This window comes from Mya arenaria, chromosome 2, assembly GCF_026914265.1.
Source record: "Mya arenaria isolate MELC-2E11 chromosome 2, ASM2691426v1".
Classification (NCBI taxonomy): Eukaryota; Metazoa; Mollusca; class Bivalvia; order Myida; family Myidae; genus Mya; species Mya arenaria.
Window position 1 is genome coordinate 58,104,362 of NC_069123.1, and position 24,795 is coordinate 58,129,156.

General features: G+C 34.6%; 1 protein-coding gene across 2 annotated transcripts; it reads right to left on the reverse strand.

Annotated features, from left to right (window-relative positions):
* Window positions 1-1,290: 1,290 nt before the first annotated feature.
* On the reverse strand, window positions 1,291-24,795 carry LOC128221120 (PRKCA-binding protein-like). Of its 2 annotated transcripts, none has more exons than XM_052929585.1 (10): window positions 24,716-24,795; window positions 14,557-14,797; window positions 7,929-7,995; window positions 7,603-7,692; window positions 6,893-7,009; window positions 6,421-6,554; window positions 5,786-5,878; window positions 3,996-4,096; window positions 3,521-3,615; window positions 1,291-3,177 (listed from the first exon to the last, which is right to left on the reverse strand). In XM_052929585.1, the coding sequence occupies exons 1-10, from the start codon at window positions 24,754-24,756 to the stop codon at window positions 2,945-2,947; spliced, it is 1,212 nt and encodes a 403-aa protein (XP_052785545.1). In that variant the 5' UTR covers window positions 24,757-24,795; the 3' UTR covers window positions 1,291-2,944. The 2 variants fall into 2 exon arrangements, with proteins under 2 accessions (XP_052785545.1, XP_052785539.1); XM_052929579.1 differs by lacking the exon at window positions 24,716-24,795 and adding an exon at window positions 18,206-18,702.

Genomic DNA, 24,795 nt, shown 5'->3' on the forward strand with positions numbered 1-24,795 from the left:
ATTGGGTGCCTTTGAGGCAGTTTTAAGATTATGACCATTCAAAGGTACAGTTTTTAATCATGTTCATATGATGACAGATATTTGCAGATAACCACGTATATATCCTCTTAGCAGCAGGGAATAAGAAAATATGACGTAAATTTTAATGACCTATATGAGTTGTGACCTTGACTTTTGACTATATGACCTCAAAATCAATAGGGGTCATTTAAGGGTCATCCCCCAGTAGAAAATGTCAAGTTTGAGAGCCGTGGGTGCAGGCATTGTCGAGTTATCCCCGTTGGACAAGCTTTTCGCATTTTAGGTCACTGTGACCTTGACCTTTGACCCGATGACCCCTAAAATCAATAGGGGCCATCTACTAATCAGGCCTAGTCTCCATGTCAAGTTTGATGAACATATGTCCAGGCATTGTTGAGTTATCACTCTGACCTTTTCGCGTTAAAGGTTACTCTGACCTTGACCTTTGACCCGTAAATGAGTAGGGGTCATCTCAAGGCCATCCTTTATGTCAAGTTTGATGACCATAGGTCCAGGGATTGATGAGTTTTCACTTAGACAAGCTTTGGTCTACCGACAGACGGACGGACCAACCGACCATCTGACATTTGTAATGCAATTTACCCCCTCTTCTTCGAAAGAGGGCATAATTATACACTGAAGATGAGTACCTTGTATTTTTCAAATATCCTTGAGTTGACATCCTTTGCCAAAGTATTTGTTTTGTTGGTTAAATTGGAAACACAGACATGGCACATATGTGTATTGTAATAGCATCTTTTAAATGCTAATCCAATTAAATCTGCTGTTCTGTATGTTTATAAAATTATTCAACAATAAAACTTGCTACTTGCTGTATTTGATTTGATTTGTAACATGTATGGACTGGAGGCCTTTTATTGCAGTATTTATTCTTTAATACATATCTATTTTATGTATCATCAGTGGTGCAGAGGATGATGATCCTTGGAATCATCGTCATCATCATTTTGTCATCATCGCCATCATCATTGTAATATTATTGGTTGCATAGAATGACAAGGTTTTGGTACTGTTTTGAACTTTTGACACATTAAACTATACATTAAATAGGCTTGCTGTCCTTGTCATAAATGGTCCATGAATGGTACTAAAGGGTATTAAGTATTAACTTGTATGGGTCTAGTGGTAATACATCAATATGTGACCATCATTATCATCATCACCACCTTTCATGGCTGCATTTCACAAGGTTTCTAGACCAGACACTATGATTGTATATGAAATTTAGTTTAAGGAATAAGAAATGACTATTTTTTTTGGTTTTATTTCTTTTAATTACAACATAAATACTATAATTCCATGGAATGAAATATGAATAACGACATAGACTTTCTATTTTAAAGTAACAAATCATTTAACTTAGTCACACAACAATGTTTTACACAAAAAGGAATGATTTGATGTGAACAATTAATTGTAACTGGGAGTAAGATGTTATTGGTCCCAGATTGTTTGTAGTATTTAATTCCAGTATAATAATTGCATAATTGCAACTTAACAGGTTTTCAAGTATACCCCATGGGTATCTTTTTACAACTTACTTATAAATATCTTCACATTTTAGTTCAATGCCAGTTGCCAAAACATTTTTATCTTATGACAATATAATTTAACATGAAATACAAACTGATACAAGCAATGTAGAACATAACAGGATTTCACAAGTTTGTCTTTATATTGCACAAAATAACAAAAACAGTTTGAAAATATCAAATATCAGACCTTAAAAATGGAGATTCAATGCGTAGTAAGACAGATCACTTAAATGCATGAATGGAATGTAACCGTTAGATGAGACAAGTAGGAATGCATGAACATTTTTTGGTGAAAGACATATACTGTAACAAAATAGACAGGGTTAGCTTAATTGTATTTTTACCACATCAGGCCACAGAAATTGTAAAGGATTATGGAAATACAAACAGGAAGTGAGCTTAACGCTGATGTTAACGCCAAATGGTAATTGTTACATCAGTGTTAGGTAACGCTTACGCCAATAGAATTTTGAACAACAGGATAACGCTGATTTCGTTAGTTTACGTTAACGCTTATGGTTAACGTTAACACGTCAGCGTAAGCGTAAGTAATTTAACGAGAGTTTTGAACAACCAGGCCATACAAAATAGATGTTTGTCAGAGAAAATAAGTTCATTTTCACAATCCAGTAAAACGTAAGTTCAAAACTTAACAAAGAATCCAGCCAAAAACAATATCAAACTGCACAATCAAAGATAAACTATTGTCACATAAAATGTAATTGTGTAGTTTCACATACAAATAACAAAACAGTAACAACATATTGCACAAAACATAGTCCATTCATCACTGTACTATCTCTCTTGCCTTGCAAATAAATACAGTTTTACGTATTTCACATCGACATTCAAAGGAAGTGCAGACCAAGATCTCCTCATAAGTTAATCACACATGCATTATCTAAAATCTTACAGCCATACTAACATGCCGTAAATAGTTTCAATATGTCACAACACTTTGTTGAATAGTTTTCTCTTGAATGTATGTACCGTAGATTCTTAAATAGCCTTACATTATTCAAATGCACATCTAATTACTCTAGAAATGGAAAAGCTTTGTTTGTAAAATAAGAAAAGGAAATATTCTTTTACACTCTTTTTAGTATAAAAATAAGAAAAGGAATTATTCTTTTACACGCTTTTTTGGATTTACTAATTCATTTTAATTTTTTTTTTTCATCCAATGAATCTCAACAGCTATGTTTTCCTACAAACAAACCAATATGGCTTATCATTTTTTTTAATCTTTGGCTAGTTTTAACCTTTTCTAAAATCCTACAATTCTGAATGACAAAATATTCAGTGAACGGATATAAGCTCCCCAGAGAACTCCTTTACCATATCTACGTGAGACAATTACACAATTATCAGTCAGTGGATATAAGATCCCCGGAGAACTCCATTCCTGTATCTATGTGGGATTCCTCTTCATCCTCCTCTTCATCGTTAAACTGCTGTGATGTGTCATAGGTGAACGTCCCACGAGATAAATCCACCTCGATGGGAAACACAATGGCATCCTTCATGACAGCGTGACAGTCACTGTGGTACTTGGCCATACCTGACACGAACCTCTGCAGCTGGAACACTATATCCTGGACTGAAAATGGAAAATTTATTATTAATGATTCTTAAAAGTATATTGGACTGATGTCAATTAATAATTATTTATATTTGTATCTTAAGTTACCAAAAATCTTATTCTATACAAGACTTTTATTAGTAAGCAGATGACAGTTTTTCTCAATGCTAATGAATGACGCCAGCTTGATTACAGGTTTTAAAGATACCATGAGAGCTTTTTTACCTGAATAACACAATAACACAATATCATACAAATGGTTGGTGACTCAAACAATTAAGCATGACTTAAAGATCCTGTAATGAACAGTGAATTTAAGAATATATGAAAATGTGCCATGTTGTATTGTTGAAACACTAACCATGCTTTTGGTCCAACAGCTCCAGTTTTACTAGAACATCTGACCGCATCTTGGCAAATTTTATACGAGCTTCCTGTCTGCATCTTAACACCAGTCTATAAAAAAACATATATACCAAGTAGAATAAGCAAAGTCTGAAAACTATAATAGTTTGTTAGTATTTAAACCCCTGTCAGATTTGTCCTGAATGTTCTTTTCATAATTAATGCATATTGCACAATTGTAACATACAATTCTAAATAAGCATCTAACATTCATTTTATTCCAAAACTGTTTGGAAAAATCAAATTTAAAGACTCGTCAAGACTTCTTTGAGTGGTGTCGTACCTAGGAGGGATTTTAAACAGTGCCATGATACTGCTAAAACTAATCTCTGTCTCTATGAAAAAAGTTAGAAGCATTCTTGATGAAATGGCCACCAGCTTTTTAAATGGCTTTACATGCAACTCCCAACGCAAGCCCCCGTACAGCATACCTGTACTCATAGTTTCCAGTCTCTACACGGTATAGTGGCTCCTGGAGGGCGGCATAGCTGTACTCCTCATCATCCATCTCCTTGACCTTCAGGCAATACGACTGGAAACACAAATATGACAACATGAGATTATGTTTGTGACTGGCACACAGATATGACGGCATGAGATTACCTTTACTTCTGGGGACAAAAATATGACAGCATGATATAGCATTTATTACTTGACACACCAATATGACAGCATGAGATTACAATTATGACTGGGAACACAAATATGACGGCATGAGATTACAATTATGACTGGGAACACAAATATGATGGCATGAGATTACAATTATGACTGGGAACACAAATATGACGGCATGAGATTACAATTATGACTGGGAACACAAATATGACGGCATGAGACTACAATTATGACTGGGAACACAAATATGACGGCATGAGACTACAATTATGACTGGGAACACAAATATGACGGCATGAGATTACAATTATGACTGGGAACACAAATATGACGGCATGAGATTACAATTATGACTGGGAACACAAATATGACGGCATGAGACTACAATTATGACTGGGAACACAAATATGACGGCATGAGATTACAATTATGACTGGGAACACAAATATGACGGCATGAGATTACAATTATGACTGGGAACACAAATATGATGGCATGAGACTACAATTAGGACCGGGAACACAAATATGACGGCATGAGATTACAATTATTACTGGGAACACAAATATGACGGCATGAGATTACAATTATTACTGGGAACACAAATATGATGGCATGAGATTACAATTATTACTGAGAACACAAATATGACGGCATGAGATTACAATTATTACTGGGAACACAAACATGATGGCATGAGATTACTTTTACTACTCGACACACAAATATGATGGCATGAGATTACTTTTACTACTCGACACACAAATATGATGGCATGAGATTAAGTTTACTACTGGACACACAAATATGACAGCATGAGATAAAGTTTACTACTGGACACACAAATATGACAGCATGAGATAAAGTTTACTACTGGACATACAAATATGACAGCATGAGATTACGTGACACACAAATATGACAGCATGAGATTAAGTTTACTACTGGACACACAAATATGACAGCATGAGATTACGTTTACTACTGGACACACAAATATGACAGCATGAGATTACAATTATTACTGGGAACACTCAAATGTGACAGAATATGGTTATATTTGTCACTGAACTCACAAATATGGTGGCATGAGAATAAAATTATGACTGGGAGGACAAATATGGTGGCATGAGAATAAAATTATGGCAGGGAAGACAAATGTAATGGCATACAATAACATTGAGTGGACACGCAAGCATGTTGGCATGTGTTTACATTTGATTGCAATTAAAGAATACAAAGTTATGCATTTAGTGTTAGTGCTTATGTGTCAATCACTATGATCAATGGACAATTTATAATTGATTTAGTTATTCAGAAGGCCAATCCTTAGTGTTGTATATTACTAGTAGCAAGGATTAAGAGTATGGATTTGTTAGGATATACTGTTTGATCACTAAACCAGTCATTTGTTTAGCAGAATTTAATAAAAAAAAATATATTTATTTGCAAAAGTAAAAAGGACAACATTCCATTTCTTAATTCTTCAGTAATAAATGTGTCTTTCATAAAGTATCAAACCAAAAATGTGGACAATTTGTTATATGAAAACAAATGAGCTGCTTTAAAAGAACATACAAGAATGAGAATCAACTCAACCTACCAGGTACTCAAACTTAGCATCAAGATATTTCTTGACCGTCAGCCTAGTATCTGGCACTGCCTTGTTCAGGAACGTATTGAGGTCACTGATCATCTGGAGGATAAACATGGATAAGGGTTTTAGCCAAAGAGTCATGAAAGGCTGCTTTTTTATAGCACCCTTCTGCCTTCAAGGAGATCAGCATGTGAACCCTCCTGCCCTCATAAAATTAGATGCTTAAAATATTCAGATATTTGTCTTGTTTTGATAAAATCTTAAAATATTTTTATAAATTCATACAAACTAAACATATTTTTGGCAGAAAAAAACTTGAGTATAAGTATTATATCACTTACTTTATCAAAAGAGGCATTTCTTTACATGCATATGCCGTAACTACCGGTAAACAATTGTTCCCATATACGGTAACAAAATGCAGACAGATTCAGCTAGATTCAACTGTTCTTGCTGTACATTTTGTGCTTTGTCTCTGGCAACAAGTTTCAAGTGAGTGTCTTAAATGGTATTAAGAGTTATGGCCAAGGTTTAAGATTTTGCACTATGGAAAGGGCAATGAATACATCACCAAGGCTTTGACAATAAACAGACTTCTGATTCTTTAAAAACAGACGAGATTAAAATGTATTTTCACTTACTGGTTTGACAGTTTTAAGCATTTTGAAGGAAAACTTCTCCATGTCCCTGTGTGCTTCCCCGAACTTGGAGAAGGCTTCACTGGCGGCCGGCTGGGGCTCCCGTACACCGATACTGCTAAACACCTCACCAAATGCTGAAATACACCATTTTGAACATTAAACTTTTAAAATCTGACTGGTAAATATTACATGCAGTCATATACAATGCGTTTTTTTCCTTTGAATGCCTTATACCGGTAATAAAATATAATTCTGGTCAAAATGGATGCAGCACAAAACCATTTCTTTACAGTCGTCTGAACATAATAACATCTGTGGAACCTTGAAGCAATCCTTGAAATGATGTAAGACAAATTCAACACACAAGGTTTAAGGACGTTCAGATGGACAGGCAAGGGCTACTGTATATCATGCAGTTAACAACAACTTTTTCTTATTTCTAACATAGCTAGATATACAAACATTTCATTACCCTTGTGAGAGTGTGAGAGGTCAAATGTTGCCTTGAGTAATTTCTTGGCATGCTCAATGAGGCCCTTGTACGTCTCTGCTGTACGCTCCAACTCCTGTAGCTTCTTTACCAGACCATCTGAATTAGACGAGGTACAATATTTGGGACATGGTTTCTTACATGTTTAACAAGCACTGCAAGTGGTTGCTAACACTTTTCTCATTTGGTCAAGGTGCGTAACTTCCTGGACAATCATTGTTAGCCACAGTTATGGAGATGTGATGCGTTTTGTCAATGGCAGGCTAGCATAATGTGTTCATGTAGTTTTATGCAACATTTTTTAATTTATGACCATTCATTACAAGGCCACATTATTGAAGAATTTCTATCAAATATTTATTGAATGAGAGAAATTAAATGAAATGTCTTCCTTGCAAAAATAAACAAGAAACAAGCAAAAAAAGTTATTTTGAAGTTTCGAACAGAAAGCATTACTACCAAAAAATATTAATTTGAAAAAGCCATCACACGAAATATGTGTTGGTAAGACTCCCCCTGTTTTTGAATGACTATGCTGCAATGACAACGACAGACAGCTTAACACTAGTGACAGGAATTACCAATTAGAGGAATGGATGTAGACAAAATAAAAGTGACAGTGAAATAAAATTGGTAAAAATGTATTGAGATGATCCCCTACAACTGTTCACAAGCACAAACAATCCCCTCACCGTTACAGAGAATGGCTCGACTGAGACCAAGGGCATCTGCTGTGTTTGAGTTTAACGATTCTACCACCCGATGTTTTGCTTTCTTCAGCACTGAAACATGATCACATAATATCTTAGGAATATTTGGTCATATTCACAATCCGGATTTATGTGATCATCAATTTTTTATAATCAAAATAACAGATAATGCCGTATAGACAATAGACAAATGAATGTATTGCAGAATGTTAATTCATTTGTTAAACAGGGATATTTGTATGAAAATTGAAGCTTTGCTTTTTGTTACAGTCATGATAAAGCTTACATCTATGATGCAAGAGACATACCTATGTCCAGTGATTTGCCCTGCTTTGGATCAGCATGTAGCTTGTTGTAATTGATCGTCACTTCTCCCTAGATAATTATATAAGTTCTTTTATTTGGGCTCTAAGAAAAATACATGTTGTCACGAATTGTCGCGAGAGTATCATTGACTATATGCATAACTGTTATACTTGTTTAGTCATATGTTTTATTTGCAATATAAATACTAATTTTCTTAATGTAAGTATTATATACAACTAAAATTGTTAAAGATTGTGTATGCAACTCTTACAAAGGTTTATTCACTTCATGTACTATATTTTCACATGTTAAATATTTAATATACGGCATTGCTCCGCTAAAGTTTACATAATGGATTAGAACCGCCAGTGTGTTGTAACCGTGCCTTTGCTCCGCCGGAGACTGCTCCTTTGAAACGGGATATCATGTAACTCGGAATTCTCGTGCATTTCAAGCTCTTGTACTAAGTATATAAAGCCGTGCGATTTATATTTGCCAGAGAAAAATTAGCGTTGGATCTTTCTGGACTTACATTATATCAGTTTATTTTGGACATTTGTGAACCATCTTTATTTAATATAAAACGAAATTGGATTATTGCTTACTTTTTGGATTTGTGAATAAATTAAAATCATACATTTGTGGTAGCTTTGTGTTAATAAAAGAAATATATAAAAGTTTGAAGAAAAGTATGTCTTTGTATCTCTCAACTCCAGTGTGGCAAGTTTGGGGCCAAATGAATAACTAAAAAGAAACTTCGCCACATTGAATGGTGCCGGAACCCGGGAATACTAAAAACAACAACCGGAAGCATAAGAAGCAAAACGAATTTAAAAAGTGATTGTTTTGCAAAATAGTTTGGATTAGTAAAATAAAGGTGAATACTATGGTATTAAAAAGTGTGTGTGTTAGTAAAAAAGGTTAAAGGTAAAAAAAAAAGTTAAAAAAGAAGAGAAATACAGTTGTGGTTTCTCTGTATAAAGAGTTTGTAAAAAGAGTGTTACTTTAAAGTGTTATTGTGTTTGCATGGAGTAATAAAACAAAGTGCTTGTGTGAAAAATAAAATAAAAAGGGAAGGGATTAACGGCGTAGGAGGTAAAGTTAATGGTGGAAAATAAAACAAAATGGCGTCGATTGTTACTTCTTTAAATGTTGTAAGAACAAGATATCGAAACGTCTTAGATAAGGAAATTACTAACGCAGTGTCTATAATCGGCTGTGATGTTACTTCCATAAAAAAAAAGAGTGTTTACTTAATGCAAACAAATGTGTTAAATTATTGAAGAATTACACAAACAAGTTGGAATTACACATGTGTAAGTTCACCGAAACCATAGGGAGCGAAGACACACCATTAACTGAAAAGGTGTTAGATGAGGATAGTGTTCTTATACTAAGTGCCGAAAGAGTTACAATAGACTTGGAACAATTTGCTGAGTCTATTGAAAAGGATATTGAAACAACCGTTTTAAGTGATGCGAAGCCAAAACAAGAAGGATCTGTTGTTTCCAATCTATTAAAAATGCAAGAAAACATGCAACAAATGATGCTTTCCCAAATGCATCAACAAAGAGAATTCTTTCAAAGATATGAAATAAAAGAAAAACAAAGTGTTTCGGTAAAACTTCCGAAGTTGGACATATGCTACTTCAACGGAAATAAACTTAAATGGACAGCTTTTTGGGACTCATTTGAGTGTAGTGTATATAAAAATGAAAAACTTTCAAACATTGAGAAATTCAATTATCTCAAAAGTAAACTAAAAGATGAGGCACAGCGTGCAATTGAAGGACTTGCCTTATCGAACGATAATTACCTTATTGCAGTGGATATATTAAAGAAGAGATTCGGAAACAAACAAGAAGTAATCAATATGCATTACAAAGAAATGATGAATTTATCTCCAGCAACATTTAGAGTTGATAGTTTGAGGCAATTCATGGATACAACAGAAAAGCATCTTCGAAGTTTGGAAGTGTTAGGAAAAAATGTGAATCAAAACATATTTGTATCAATTATAACATCAAAATTCCCCCCCAAATGTGTTGAGGCAGTTAGAATTACAAAAGGGTGCAAGCGTTGATTGGACTGTGGGGAGTCTTAGAAATGAATTATATGAATTCATTATTGCAAGCGAAAAGGCTGGCAAGATTGTTTCAGAACATAAAGAGAGTGAAAGACGTACGTTTAAGGGATACACTCAAAAGAGGCGATCACGGTCGAATTTTGTAAAATACGAGAACAAAGCATCAAGTTCTGTAGAAGCATTCTTTACAGGAGCAAAGCAAACTAAAGTGTACGGAAATAAATGCAGATATTGCAAAGAAAATCATTGGAGTGACGAATGCAACAAATTCAAAACAATTGAACAAAGAAGACAGGTTTTAAAAGGGTCATGCTACAAATGTTTGAAAGAAGGCCATATGACAAATGATTGCAAGACGAAGAAAGTGTGCGTTCATTGTGGGATATACAGTAAACACCACAGAAGTTTATGCCCAAAGAAGTTTGGAACAAAGGCTTCAAAAAACAATCTTGCTGATGAAATGTCAAACTTGACTGAAGAGCCTGTTAATCCAGATGCATGTGTTGAAACACCTGTTATGGTAGCATCAAACGAGATTGTGCTAATGCAAACGGCAAAGACGGATGTTTTTAAACCAGGACATAACAGCGGTGAAAGTGCAAGACTTCTTTTGGATTCTGGATCCCAATGTACATACATAACAGAACAATTGGCAAAGTTATCGGGACTGAAATTTAAACAAGACCAAGACATTAAACTTGTAACTTTTGGCAAAGCTAAACCTACAATAATAAAAACAAAGTCAACACAAATTCAAATCAAGTTGATAAATGGAGATACCACATTGTTCCAACAATCAGTGGCAACATACGAGGGGTGATCCAGAATTACGTGGACTTCTTAATATTTTCTATATTTTTCGTCTAAATCATTTTAAAATTCATGCGTATCTTATTTGAAGTATTCTGCATAGATGGTATGAAATTTAGATCTGTAAAATTTATGAGTATTGAAAAATTACGGGTTCTTAGATAACAGGAACGGACGGTCGGCGCACCGACTAAAATGAACGTTCACAAACGTTTTATGTATCTCTTACAACATGCTTTTCTTCCATGTTTTTCTATGAAATTCCGCCAAATTACGTCATATTAAACGCTGACTTCATACGAATATACTTTTCAAATTTCTGACGTCATTTCCATTTAAAAGTCGTAATATTCTGACTTGATTACAAGCACAGTCTGGGATACAACATGGCGCCATTGGACTTTGAATAAGCGCGAGACGATAAAGATTTGCGTTGAATTGGGGAAAACCAGGACACAGATTATGATAAAGATGGCCGAGGTGGAGATGAAGCAACATGTGCCGTTCATTAGCATTTAACTGGCATTAACGATTAAGAGAACAATGATATTTCATAGAAGACGATAAGGAAAAGGGACAGAAAAAGACAAGAGGAACGACGTTTTCGACGTTGGTGAAGAACGTCATCAGAGGGGATCGCCGTTTGACAGCACGTCGTAGCAAGCATAGTCGGGGCAGGGTATGGAAGTCCAAAGGGTTTTAAGAGAAGATTAAGGCGTGCGAAAAGTTTGTGCGAGATGGGTCCCTCAATTGCTATGAAATGATGAGAGAGAAAAACGTATGCGTTATTCAAAGACTGCAAAGATTTGCACAGGAAGGTGAACAATTAATGAACCGGGTTACTTCGAAAAGGCGTTATTTTTTTAAAATAATTAATTAATTATTTTTTTTATATTAATATTATTTATTTATTTTTCTATTTATTTATGTTTATCATAATATATGAAGTTGACTATGCGTCAGTGTTGGTTGGTAAACTAAAAAAATATGACGCTTTATGAGCGCAGCGTCATTGACGTCACTGGACTGTGCCGGTCGGGTTCAACCATATGTCGTAATATGATTGTAATTTAGCGAAAATTCAATATTTTGCTCTGAAAATTGCAGGAATTATAGTAGATATGTTATATGTATTGAATGTGAAGTTTCTACGTTCTATGTGAAATGATATTTGAATTATTAAAAAAGTCCACGTAATTCTGGATCAACCCTCGTACAAAGAAGTCCAATTAGTTGTCTCCTGAAAGATCAAGTCAAACATCTTGTCAAAAGTGTACACCTTGCAGATTCAATTCCTGTTGAAAGAGAAATATCAACCATTGATATACTGATAGGAAGCGACTATTATTTAGACATAGTAATGGCCCAGAAAATAGAAGTCAAGCGGGGATTGTATCTGTTGAGTTCAAAATTGGGATGGATACTAAGTGGAAGAACATGTGAAATCAGTGATGATGAAAATGAATCGGATACAAATTTGCTGATTCTAACATATGGTTCAAACATTTTAGAAAATCAAGTTTACGCAAGTGTTGATAGTGCCATTCAGAAAAAACCAGACTTGACAGATTTTTGGAATATTGAATCTATTGGGATCACTGACAAGGTAAATACATCCGACGATGAGGTTGCCTTTAAAAGATTTAACGAAACAACCAAGTACGTAAATGGAAGATATGAAGTAGCATGGCCATGGAAAGAAGAAAATCCTAATTTACCTGAAAATCGAGCTCTTGCATACGGCAGATTGAAATCATGTGTGCGTAAACTACAAGATCATCCTGAAGTATTAAAACGGTATGATTCGGTGATTCAGGAGCAACTCAAAAAAGGAATTATTGGGAGGGTAAATGATACAATGGATGGTGGCCCAAGGCACTATATTCCTCACCATGCCGTCTTAACACCAGAGAAAACCACGACTAAACTACGTGTAGTGTATGATGCTTCGGCCAAGATGAAAAAGGAATATAAATCGTTAAACGAGTGTTTGTTCAGGGGCCCTGTAATGCTGCATGATCTTTGTGGTTTACTGATCCGATTTAGAATTAATCGTGTTGCATTGATAGCTGATATTGAAAAAGCATTTTTGCAAGTTGGGCTCAAACCGGAAGAAAGAAATGTGACTAGATTTATGTGGATTAAATCTTGTGAGATACCGTCAACGGATTATTCAAACATATAGGAGTACAGATTTTGCAGAATTCCGTTCGGTGTTATTTCAAGTCCTTTCTTGCTTGGAGCTACTATTGAAAAGCATTTGGATTTATACAATTCAAACATTTCCAACAAAGTGAAAAATGATATTTACGTAGACAACCTTGTTACAGGAACAGATAGCATTAAAGAAGCCCTTGACTTGTACAAAGAAACAAAGGAAATTTTTAGCAGCGCCTCCATGAATTTGAGAGAGTGGATATCAAATTGTGATGAATATAACAAAGCAATAACCCATAATGACCTAGCTTCTCCTGGTGAAACACACGTTCTTGGACACCAATGGAACAACACAAATGACACATTGTCAATTAAAGTAACGGCATTGAATACAAGGAATGACATTTTCACTAAAAGATCAATGCTAAGAGTGATTGCATCAGTGTTTGACCCTCAAGGTCTATTTGCTCCCGTAGTCTTACGGGGTAAGGTTCTTCTCCAAGACGTGGAGTAGAAAGTATGATATTGATGACAAAATAAAAAGACCAACACGAAAGGCATTCGAGGTGGCAAGAAAAAGAATTAAATCGCAGATGTAACTGTTTAATGACAACGATCAAGCATTCATCATTGTGATTAATGGCAATCTTTCAAAAGGATTGAACATTGTGATTAGTGTAAACTTTAATGCATATCAAAGGACAACGGTTGAACTTCACTTTCGTCGGCCGGACTGTCGCGAATTGTCGTGAGAGTAACATTGACTATATGCATAACTGTTATACTTGTTTAGTCATATGTTTTATTTGCAATATAAATACTAATTTTCTTAATGTAAGTATTATATACAACTAAAATTGTTAAAGATTGTGTATGCAACTCTTACAAAGGTTTATTCACTTCATGTACTATATTTTCACATGTTAAATATTTACTATACAGCATTGCTCCGCTAAAGTTTACATAATGGATTAGAACCGCCAGTGTGTTGTAACAGTGCCTTTGCTCCGCCGGAGACTGCTCCGTTGAAACGGGATATCATGTAACTCGGAATTCTCGTGCATTTCAAGCTCTTGTACTAAGTATATAAAGCCGTGTGATTTATATTCGCCAGAGAAAAATTAACGTTGGATCTTTCTGGACTTACATTATATCAGTTTATTTTGGACATTTGTGAACCATCTTTATTTAATATAAAACGAAATTGGATTATTGCTTACTTTTTGGATTCGTGAATAAATTAAAATCATACATTTGTGGTAACTTTGTGTTAATAAAAGAAATATATAAAAGTTTGAAGAAAAGTATGTCTTTGTATCTCTCAACTCCAGTGTGGCAAGTTTGGGGCCAAATGAATAACTAAAAAGAAACTTCGCCACACATGTCATATAATTTTAGTCTTGTCTACTCTTTCTCTATTCTAGCAATTCATATTTGCATTTAGAATAAATGTATGATTTTTTTAATAAGATGATGTTATTGGCCCATATAATTGATTATTCTATTTTTAATGGCATTTGATTAAAATTTTGAACAAAATACAAAAACACTACTTTATCGCCAGTCGCAATTGTTACCTTTATTGACTGTATAGTTCTGGCGACCTCAACCTTGGAGCGACCTTTCATGGATTGCCCGTTGACCCCAACCAGCTCATCTCCAGATTGCAGGGTGGCTTCCTTGGCAGCAGGGGTATTGTCAAAGATCTGTACCACATACAGGCAAGGGCACAGAGGGGCCCCACCCCCAATACTTATGCCTATCAGGTTCTTCTCATCTTTTGTCAAGGTCACTGACCCAGAGGTCACTGTCATGCCTCTGGAAAGAGAAAGTATGTCACTCTACATCCTTGTGCAAACAAATGAAATTATGAAAACGAATTATCCCCAGGATTCGGATCCAGGATGGATGGACGAAGCTGCTACTATATGCTCTCATTTTAAGGAGCATTAAAGTGAAGCATTAAAAATTATCTTCATTTGCATTAATTCATCTTACAATCATATCCTTCCGCCATATGTTTGAACGTTTTTAAAGCCGAAATAAGGTTTTGTTCGCAATGACAAAAAGAATGGATTTTCCCCAAATGTTGAAGATTTAGCAAAATGAAATTCTAAAAAAGAAAAAGATCCGTATAACAAAACTTTGGTTGCTTTAAAACATTCAAAATACTTCATTTGACATAAATTATTTTTTAGTTGTTTTAAGTAATGATTTTAATGTTCAGTGTTTTTAGAAGATAATATTGACAATTCCTCATAATAAACCATATCTTTAAGTTTTAAAAAAGTGCTTTTATGTAATGGTATAAGGCCTATTTTTTTAAGTAAATGCAACTAAATAACCCTTTAACCAGGTAGTGTTTGAGATTAAATTTTGTCTTCTGACCCGGACTCTGTTTTATTCTACAGATTCATCCGATCATGACTGCTGATTTACCCAAGTTAATGTATGACAGATAGAACTATACTGCCATCCCATTGGACAAAGTATAATTTGGAACACTTAAGCCAATAACTTTTGGCTGTACATCTGAAAGATGCGAGGAAAATGGATTAATCTTAAATAAAATACTTTGAAACGGCTTATTTATTATAATGTATATGTAAATATATAACCATAGTAAAAACAAGGGATGGAAGCGAATATCCGAGTATCCGGATATCCGGATATCACGCAAGTATTCGGATACCAAAATGGGTATTCGAATATTCGTTAAGAATTAAATTTCAATGAAATAGCTTAACAGAGACATAGCAATTGTTATAAAACTTTTCAGATGAAATGTTTCAGGTGATCAACAGTGTCTGTCGCGAAGCGAGTATGTGTCACAAAAATCGTCTGCTAATTGGGTGTTTGCACAAGGCGTGAAATTGTGTCCTTGTGCAGCACCCTGTGAAGTTCTATGACCTTGTTTACAATGACAAGTGTTGTTTTATGATCTCAGATGTGCTTATTTGACACTAATTGGCACTAGTTGATATTTAACGGATTGATCATTAATCCGTAGGAATTGATCGTCCAATCACAAGATAAGGGTCGTGCAATCAAAGCTATTAATGACCAATCGTATTTTTGATGAATATGCATGAAGAAATTATTGCTATCTGAACAATAAATACAAACACAAATTTGTTTATCTTTTCACTTTTCAATCAAATTTCCCTCATTTTGAATCTTGTAATTATGTTTTGAATAATATATCGTTATTCCTGTATCACGACTACGGAAATATGCCTCCAACATTGTCTTCAAGTGTTTGGAAGTATTTTACAAAATCCGAGGATGGTAAAAGTGTTGTGTGTCAACTGTGTAAGGTTAAACTGGTATATATTGTGGTGGAACTTCAAATCTTAGAAATCACATGAAAAAACACCCCGTATGCAGTCCACCGACTACGCCTTCGAAGTCCACCATGAGGCAGACGACTCTTGACGTAACCATGTCCACTCCTCCGCAGTTGTAGGCTGCCACAGCCGAAAGTCTTACGCGAGCGATGTCGGACTGGTTCGTACGCGACTGCCTCCCCCTCAGCGTTGTTCAGGGTCAGGGGTTCCGTGAAATGATGGCGATCGCGGCACCATCGTATCAAGGGCCGGCTCGATGACGTTAATCAAATTATCAAATATATAAATGATTAATTTACTATTTAGTATTTATTCACGTTTAATTTTGTGTAGTGTATTTTATTTTTCATACGATATGTAAACATGTTTAGTTTATTGATAAATAAAAAAAAGTACACGCATGTAAATAAAGAAAAATCAGATAGTCTGTTTGTCTTCTTATCTTTTCCGCAATTATATCTTTCATTACAAAACACCGCAGAAATTGTAGGTATTGCATTAAATCAAACAATGTAATGAAATAAAATTACAATCAACTATCAAATAATCAAAGCGTCATTTAACATGAAACCTGCTGACAAATAACAAACTCAAAAGCACGTGGCAGTAACCAAGCAACCACCTCGGCCGAAGTGACTATCATGAGTTTTATGACGTAAAATGAGTTGTTTAGCTTTGATTTTAACATTATAAATTATTAAGACTGAGAAAGAATGAATGAAAAAGTGAAATTGCCATATGACGAATTATAAATTAAGTGGACAATTATACAAATAACAGAAGGTGGGTGACATATAATAGGAAATTTACTTATTATGAAAACAATTTGATACGAGTATCCGGATAGTATTCGAATACTTGATACGAATATCCGGATACCGATTTGGTATCCGGTTTCCATCCCTAGTAAAAACATGTGTACTGATCTGTTCTTTTACTCCATAAGAGGCACAACTTTAAATTATTCAGTCAGATTTACATGATGCACATTTTCTCTTGTTAATTAAGTTTCCCATAAAATGTCATTGAATTCAAGCCAGCAGTTGCTGAGAAATAGCCCAGACTCAAATTGACCTATATCACACTATATAGAAATTAAAAAGGCCATAACTAATGATCCAACCGGAACGTGCTGATAGCATGCATATCACCTCTAGATAGTAAGTAAAGCTTCCCATAAAGTTTCATTATATTACTGAGAAATCACCAAGACACGAATGAACCAATATCACACTACACAGAAATTAAATGGGCAATTAATCATTATGATAATATTGAACATCAACTCAGTCAGAAAAGCTTTCAATAATGTTTTATTGAATTAAAGCCGGTAGTTGCAATAACACACATAGTGGGACCGACTGGTCCTACAGATGACTGTCTTTAACAAGGGAGGAAATTACAATGTGGTGACCATTAAAAAGGAGTTCCATACGGTCATTTTATCTTCACCCGTGGGAAAGGTAAGAATTTCTAGCATGGTTAAATTATTGGATCTACTTATCTGAGGTGGGAGAAAAGCTGTTATTAAGTTTCATTAAATTAAATTCAGTAGTTGCTGAAAATAGCCTGAACATCAATATTGAGTGGATTGGCCTTATATCATAGTATAAAGAATTTAAAGGGCCATGACTCAGTAAAAAATATTGAGAGTGTGAATTTTCTGAAAATATGAGCATATCCTCTTGTTAGTGAAGCTTCCCATAGAGTTTAATTGAATTCAGTTTGAAAGTTGCTAAGAAACTGCCTAGACACAAATAACGACATACAGATATAAAATCAGATGAATTTTGTTTTTAAAAATGGTTGGATTGCAATAGACACACATTTGTTCTAATGGAGCATTTCATAAGACTCCCCTCCTGTCTTTGACGAGTACCTGAGGTCTTCCCAGGGCAGCTGGGTGAACTTGTTATCATCGAGCCAGTACTCCTCCCAGTCTTCCTCAGCCACTGGCTCATACTCATACTGGTACTCCTTGAAGGTCGTACTCATAGTGACATACCAGACACTCACAAATCACAATACCTAGCACTTACTCCACACTGATCACTTTCAAACAGAACATGTACATACAAACTATGGTCAAGCAGTGTATTTCTTCTTAAACTTTGACCTTGGCAATTCTGTTATACCACCATCCTTCTAAACAGTGCAGAATCCAGGAAGTACGGTACTGTCAAATTGTTTAGATTAGCAGTGTTATTTACATTCACTCAGTCCTAAAACAATTTATAATAGCTGCTTTGGAAAACACTCTCACATCCCATACATAAGGCAAACTATAAAACACTTTAAAAATACAATGGTCATTGCTTTATATATTCCAGTAAACCTAAAACCAACATTTGTACATAAATCCTACACATGCCACGTCAGAGAGAAACAGCTGTTCTCCATAAAATTAGGTTTTTCTATTTATCTACATCCATTGATATTGTACAGTGTGTATTCAACATACACATGCGTATACTGTGCCTGTAGTGTATTTGATGAAAACCATGTCGTGATTGTATCAACATATACCAGTCGGATTTTTAATCTCTTCATTGAACTTTTTCATTAAATTATCTGGTATGAAATAATTATATTGATCTATAATCTTGACTTCTTTTTCTAATGGATGTTGTTTTAAAATATATAACAGTCTACCATTCTATAAAGTTTGCCAATGAAATTGCTGTACATTGCATTCAAAATTTGGAAAACAAAATCTCATAAAATGCCTAGACGCTTTGATATATATAGTACAATCAAGTCAGTTATTTTTCCTGTACTATACAGGGGCGGATCCAGGAATCAACGTTAGAGGGGGCGTAGCTTAGGGGTGCAACCTTTTGACATGCACCCCTCCCTCTGAACCGAAAGTGTATGGCATAAACTGTTTGCAGATGGATTGGGGTTTAGCAATCAAGAAAAATTAACAATTTGTAGTTGGAAATGATGCATTATGGGCGTATTTTATTATTTTTTATCTCCTAAATTGACATAAAAAGTAACCTTTGACGATTTTAGAGGGGGCGCGCGCCGGATGCGCCCCCCTCTAAAACCGCTAGTGCTATATGATCAAACTCAAATGTGTATGTGACAAAATAGGTTAAACTGTAAATTTGTTATTGTTCATATTTTGGATTTTATCATATCAATAGGCATGAAAATGTATGTTTCAGAGTAATACAAAAATGCAAGTATCTTAATGACTCAATATTTTTTAATTTGTCATGTATTTGTGACCTGAGTTTTGTTGAATAAACTTGGAAACTTGATGAAAATATTTCTTCTAAAGTGTAAAAGTTTCTTATTTCTCTAATATTTCACAGTGACCTACTTTCAAGATCCACTGTTACCTGAACCGAAATAATATTTGACTTAAATTACATAAAAAAACTGTCCTACCAAGTTTCATAAATAATTATTAATTAAATATTATATGAAGACTCCTGCGTGGGAACTCTGTATTTTGAACATTTGACCAGAGCCTGACATGACCGATGACCTCAATTTCAATGGGATACTCATTCAGATTACATTTCATGAGGATTGTTCAGAAAATGTGGCCTCAACAGTGTAAACAAATATTTTTTTGTACATTTTGGTAAAAAGAATGTACCGGTATCTGATTTGACCTGAAATGACCCATTACATTACCTGAGCCTTAAAAAATTATTCTCATTCAGGTAATTCGCACCGACTCTACTGTAACAATATTCAACAGTTTAAAAAATAAAACAAGAGCTGTTGTGGGGCATGCTTTACTAAAGGCTGCTTTGTCTTAGAAATGATTACAATAAAGATTTAATATGTGCCTGTCAAATGCAATAAAAAAAGGACAATTTAAAAAAGAAAAAAGGAACCCTGCGTTGAAACCAGGTTTTCAATTATTGACCGAAGTACTTCAGCCTTCCTTTTAAAATTCAGTTTTAACGTTTTTTTTTTCTATTTTTACTTTTTAGTAAGAGTGACGTTGACATTGACCAAAAGCAATCCCATAGAAGTCCTCCATAAAACCTTCCTACATACTAAGTTTGGTAACTATATGTCAAACCTTACTTAAATTTATTGATACCATAGGTGAGGTTTACGCCACCAACCTGCCGCCCGCTCAAACATCATCTGACATCATTCTTATAACAAGGTTTTACTTAGTGATAACTAGTTAAAAATATAAAAGTTTGGTCACAACCCTAACATAAGTTTTCAGTACTATACGGTTATCTATTTCTAGTGACAGTGTCTTTGACCTTGACCCTAAGGGCCCAAATGCAATCCCATGAAATGTCTCCATAAACTCTTCATATATACCAAGTTTGGTTGCAATATGTCAACACTAACTAAAGTTATTTAGAACCAATCATTTTTCTATTTTTAGTAACACTGTCCTTGACCATGACCCCAGGGGCCCATGAAAGGTCTCCATTAACTCCTCCTATACACCAAGTTTGGTCACCATATGTCAAACCTAACTAAAATTACTTGACACCATATGTGGACACCAACCTCATGCTGGCCCACCCCAACAAGGGCGTACATCGTTCTAATAACCAGGTTTCACAATATAAAAAATGTGCCTGTCAAAAGCATTTTTAAGCAATAAAAATAAAAAAAGTCACTCAAGAGCCATAATTTGTATTTAGAGTTAACATGGAGTGATGTTACCTAATTGTATGATGACCCTCTAAATTATTGCGTGAAGAATTAAGTCAATTGAATGAAGGCTATAGAAGTAATAAGTGAAAATCCCAACTTGCCCTTCAACTTGAACAAAACACAATGTGCCCTAAAACTTTAACATATGTTCTTAAGTAAATCAGGGGCAATGATTTGTATTTAGGACAAAATGATGTTATGTAACTTCATTGTTATATGGTCGTCAATAATTGTGTGAAGTACTTAGTCAATTGATTGAAGTGTTTAGAAGTTATTAGTAAAAATCCCAACTTGCCCTAAAACTTTAACCTGACACAATGTGCCCTAAAACTTTAACCTAAGTTCCTAATTCAATCAGGGGCCATAATTTGTACTTAGGATAATATAATCCCACCTTGCCCGAAAACTTTAACCTAAGTTCCTAATTCAATCAGGGGCCATAATTTGATAATATAAAGTTAAGTAACAACATTGTGTGATGGTCCTGAACAACCATGTGAAGTTTGAGCAAAAACAAGAGCTGTCACAGAGACAGCGCGCTCGACTATTCCGCCGCTTTTCAATGTAAGGATTGAAAAGTTTTGGCGAAACATGCATGGATCACTGTTAGATTAGATTTCAATGCAATACATGATGTGCTGAGATATTAACATAAATGTGGTAACATGGAAAATTTTAACCAGAATTTTTAAGTCTAATAATAAAGGGGCAAAAATTATATAATATGAAAGATAGAGTTATCTTACTTGATTAAAGAAGAAGGTTAAGTGGTTGGGAGCCTGTGTGTAAAGTTTCAATGCAATACATGATGCATTCACTGAGGTATTGACTTAAAATGGTTACATCCAAAACCTTAACCAGAATTTCTATGTCAAAAAAGGGACCATTATTTGAATTTAATGCAAACTAGAGTTATCTAACTTGGTTAATTAAGTAGGTTGGATGGTTGAGTACCGTTGTATCAAGTCTCAACGCAATACCTCAAGTAGATGCTGAGATATTAACCTGTGTGTGCTTGCACGCAAAACCTTAACCAGAATTTCTAAGTTGAATAATAAAGGCCTATTTTTTGCATTAAATGCAAACTAGAGTTTTCTAACTTGGTTAATTAAGTAGGTTGGATGGTTGAGTACCATTGTATCAAGTCTCAATGCAATAACTCAAGTAGTTGCTGAGATATTAACCTATGTAAGCTTGCACGCAAAACCTTAACCAGAATTTCTAAGTCAAATAATAAAGGGCAAGTATTTGCATTAAATGCAAACAAGAGTTATCTCACTTGGTTAATTAAGTAGGTTGGATGGTTGAGTACTATTGTATCAAGTCTCAATGCAATACCTCAAGTGGTTGCTGAGATATTAACCTATGTGTGCTGGCATGCGAAACCTTAACCAAGGTGTGACGCCGAAGCTTGGGTGATTAGTATAGCTCTCCATATTCTTTGAATAGTCGAGCTAAAAAAGAGTGAATTAAATGAAGGGTATTGGAGTTATAGGTGAAAATGCCAACTTGTCTTAAAACTTTAACCGGACGTTGACGCCAGTGCGAGTAGTAAAGCCTCCTTATTCTTCAAATAGTCAAGCTATAAAGCAACCAACATTTCATAACTTATGATAAGGACACACATTCTGACCTAGTTAATAAATAAGGTGAAGACTAGGAAGAAAAAGTTGATGCTAATGTTAACAAGCTAGATGTTTATGACAGATGATGCTTGTCAGATCTTACATGTGGTATAGGCTCTGTCCCAGTCCATCAAGTGCTATTCAAATAAGTACTTTTACTGCTTTTTATTCATTTATATTATATAATATCAGTGGTCGAAATAAACAAAAGCTGGAAAGCCCTACACTGGTAAAATGTCATCCAGGCATGCTCAAATTCTGAATTTTATATAGCATGGCTTATTAAAAAATTTGATGCTTGTTCATCCAAAAGTCTAATCTTGATTAATGATATATAAAAGATTATCATATAATACACATCATGATAGCTCAAGTTAATTACTCAACAAGAAATTAAAACTATCCGACAGGTATATAGTATCATGACTTCATTTTTATGATCAAATCATTATTCATTTAAGTAAACACATATTTTTACTCATACATTTTCAATCTTCAGCACTGCCACAGCTCAACTTCAACTGAAACCTGTGATCTCTCAACATCGTTATCACTCACAAGTACCATTGCCAAAACAGATTGGAGCCCATGCCGCCAATGTTACAACTTCTTCATAGTTCACTGCAGTACCACTTACCAATCCAGTCAAGGAAAATTGTGCCCCTGCTGTTGTTGCCATTTCCGTGGCTGAAAACCTCAATACCTGAAAAGGTATGTAGTACCACTTTCTTTGCCAAAATTCCTCTCCAAGTTATAACAGCTCATTCCCAATTTATTCTTGTTCCAGTGAAATGTCAGGAGTTCCATCCACCAAAACAGTTTGTAAAATTAACTTATACCAATATCAAAACTTGAGCAACCCTGTTGATGGTATTACTCTTGTTTCCAACTTAAACGCAGTCATTGTCCTCTTCTACCAGCAGGATAAAAGTTCTTGTACACTTTTTTTATTTCTTTTTTTTTTAGATTCTCTCCTGATTTTTTTAGGATATCTGAATAACATTTTACTTATAATTACCATTAGCTCATCTTCAAATTATGCAAACTTAACTGAAGTTAAACAACTTCGCTTTGGTTCAGAACCAAGAGCAAATTCAGTCTGACACTAGAAGTTCTAAGACGCTTCCTAAAATCAACAACAAAACCAGGAATTTTGTCCTTAGCACAGTGTAAATATGATTTCATTTTTATGTGTAAAATTTGAATATTTAAACAAGAAAAAAATCATTTTGATGGACTAATTTGCCATTAAAAATCTTTAAGCAGAGCACACAAACAAACTGTATACATGTCATTACATTTGTGATGTAACATGTTCTTCTGATAGTAGCAGGGGGAGTAGCATTTGCATTAGCTCAACAATGTGTACTGTCAGATAATCTTTCCTTTAATTAAAAAAAATGTTTACCATTCAAGATACGTTACTAGTCCAAGCAGAAGTAGAACAGTAATCAATATTTGATATTTAATGCAAAATAATCCAGTTAGAAGTTGCAGCACATTTGAGCTCATATACACTAACATTCTCAGTCAAAGTTTTAGTCTCAATAATTAAATGTGCAAATCTTGTTTTCCTTGTAAAATTGCCTCCTCTAAACGAAGGACTGTAAAATTAGCTGTAAATATACAGATAACAAATTTTACCATTATTAACATGAATGATATATTTTGAAAAAAATAAAATTTGTGAGTGTGAGTCTAAAACTCAGAATTCCAAAATAAATGTAAATACTGGCTTTAGATTTAATATTTTAGACCTACCGGGACTATGGCCAGTATGGGAGGCTTATTATAACTCACACACAATATACAGTATTTTTGCTCCTAGTCTAAAATAATAGACGTGTTATACGGGATTCTTCCAATTCCTAACCACTTTAAATGAGTCAATAGTAATATCATCAATATTATAATCATTAATCCGACATGGTGGTTCCAATTCGGACCAAAGTGTTTACTTTTATCCGGTCAGACTTCTATCCGAAATACGGCCAAGTCAATAGAACATATTTGTATATTTTTCTCAAATTTAACGGCATTAACTCATCCTACTTATTAAGATTGTCGTGTATAACCGATAAACTAAACTGCTTTCTCTGTTTCCTTTTAAAACTTACAATTTATCCTCCTCCAGTTCGTATCCCGGATAAGCGTCCATCTTTGTTGTTTACTTATTGTAGTACCAACCCTATTTTCG

Coding starts and splice junctions, on each gene's coding strand:
- LOC128221120 (XM_052929579.1), bottom strand. CDS start 18,321: ATGAGTACGACCTTCAAGGAGTACCAGTATGAGTATGAGCCAGTGGCT. Junction 5,879..6,420: donor TGCTTAAAACTGTCAAACCA/GTAAGTGAAAAT, acceptor TTTATCCTCCAG/ATGATCAGTGACCTCAATAC. Junction 3,178..3,520: donor GCTGTTGGACCAAAAGCATG/GTTAGTGTTTCA, acceptor TTCCATTTTCAG/TCCAGGATATAGTGTTCCAG.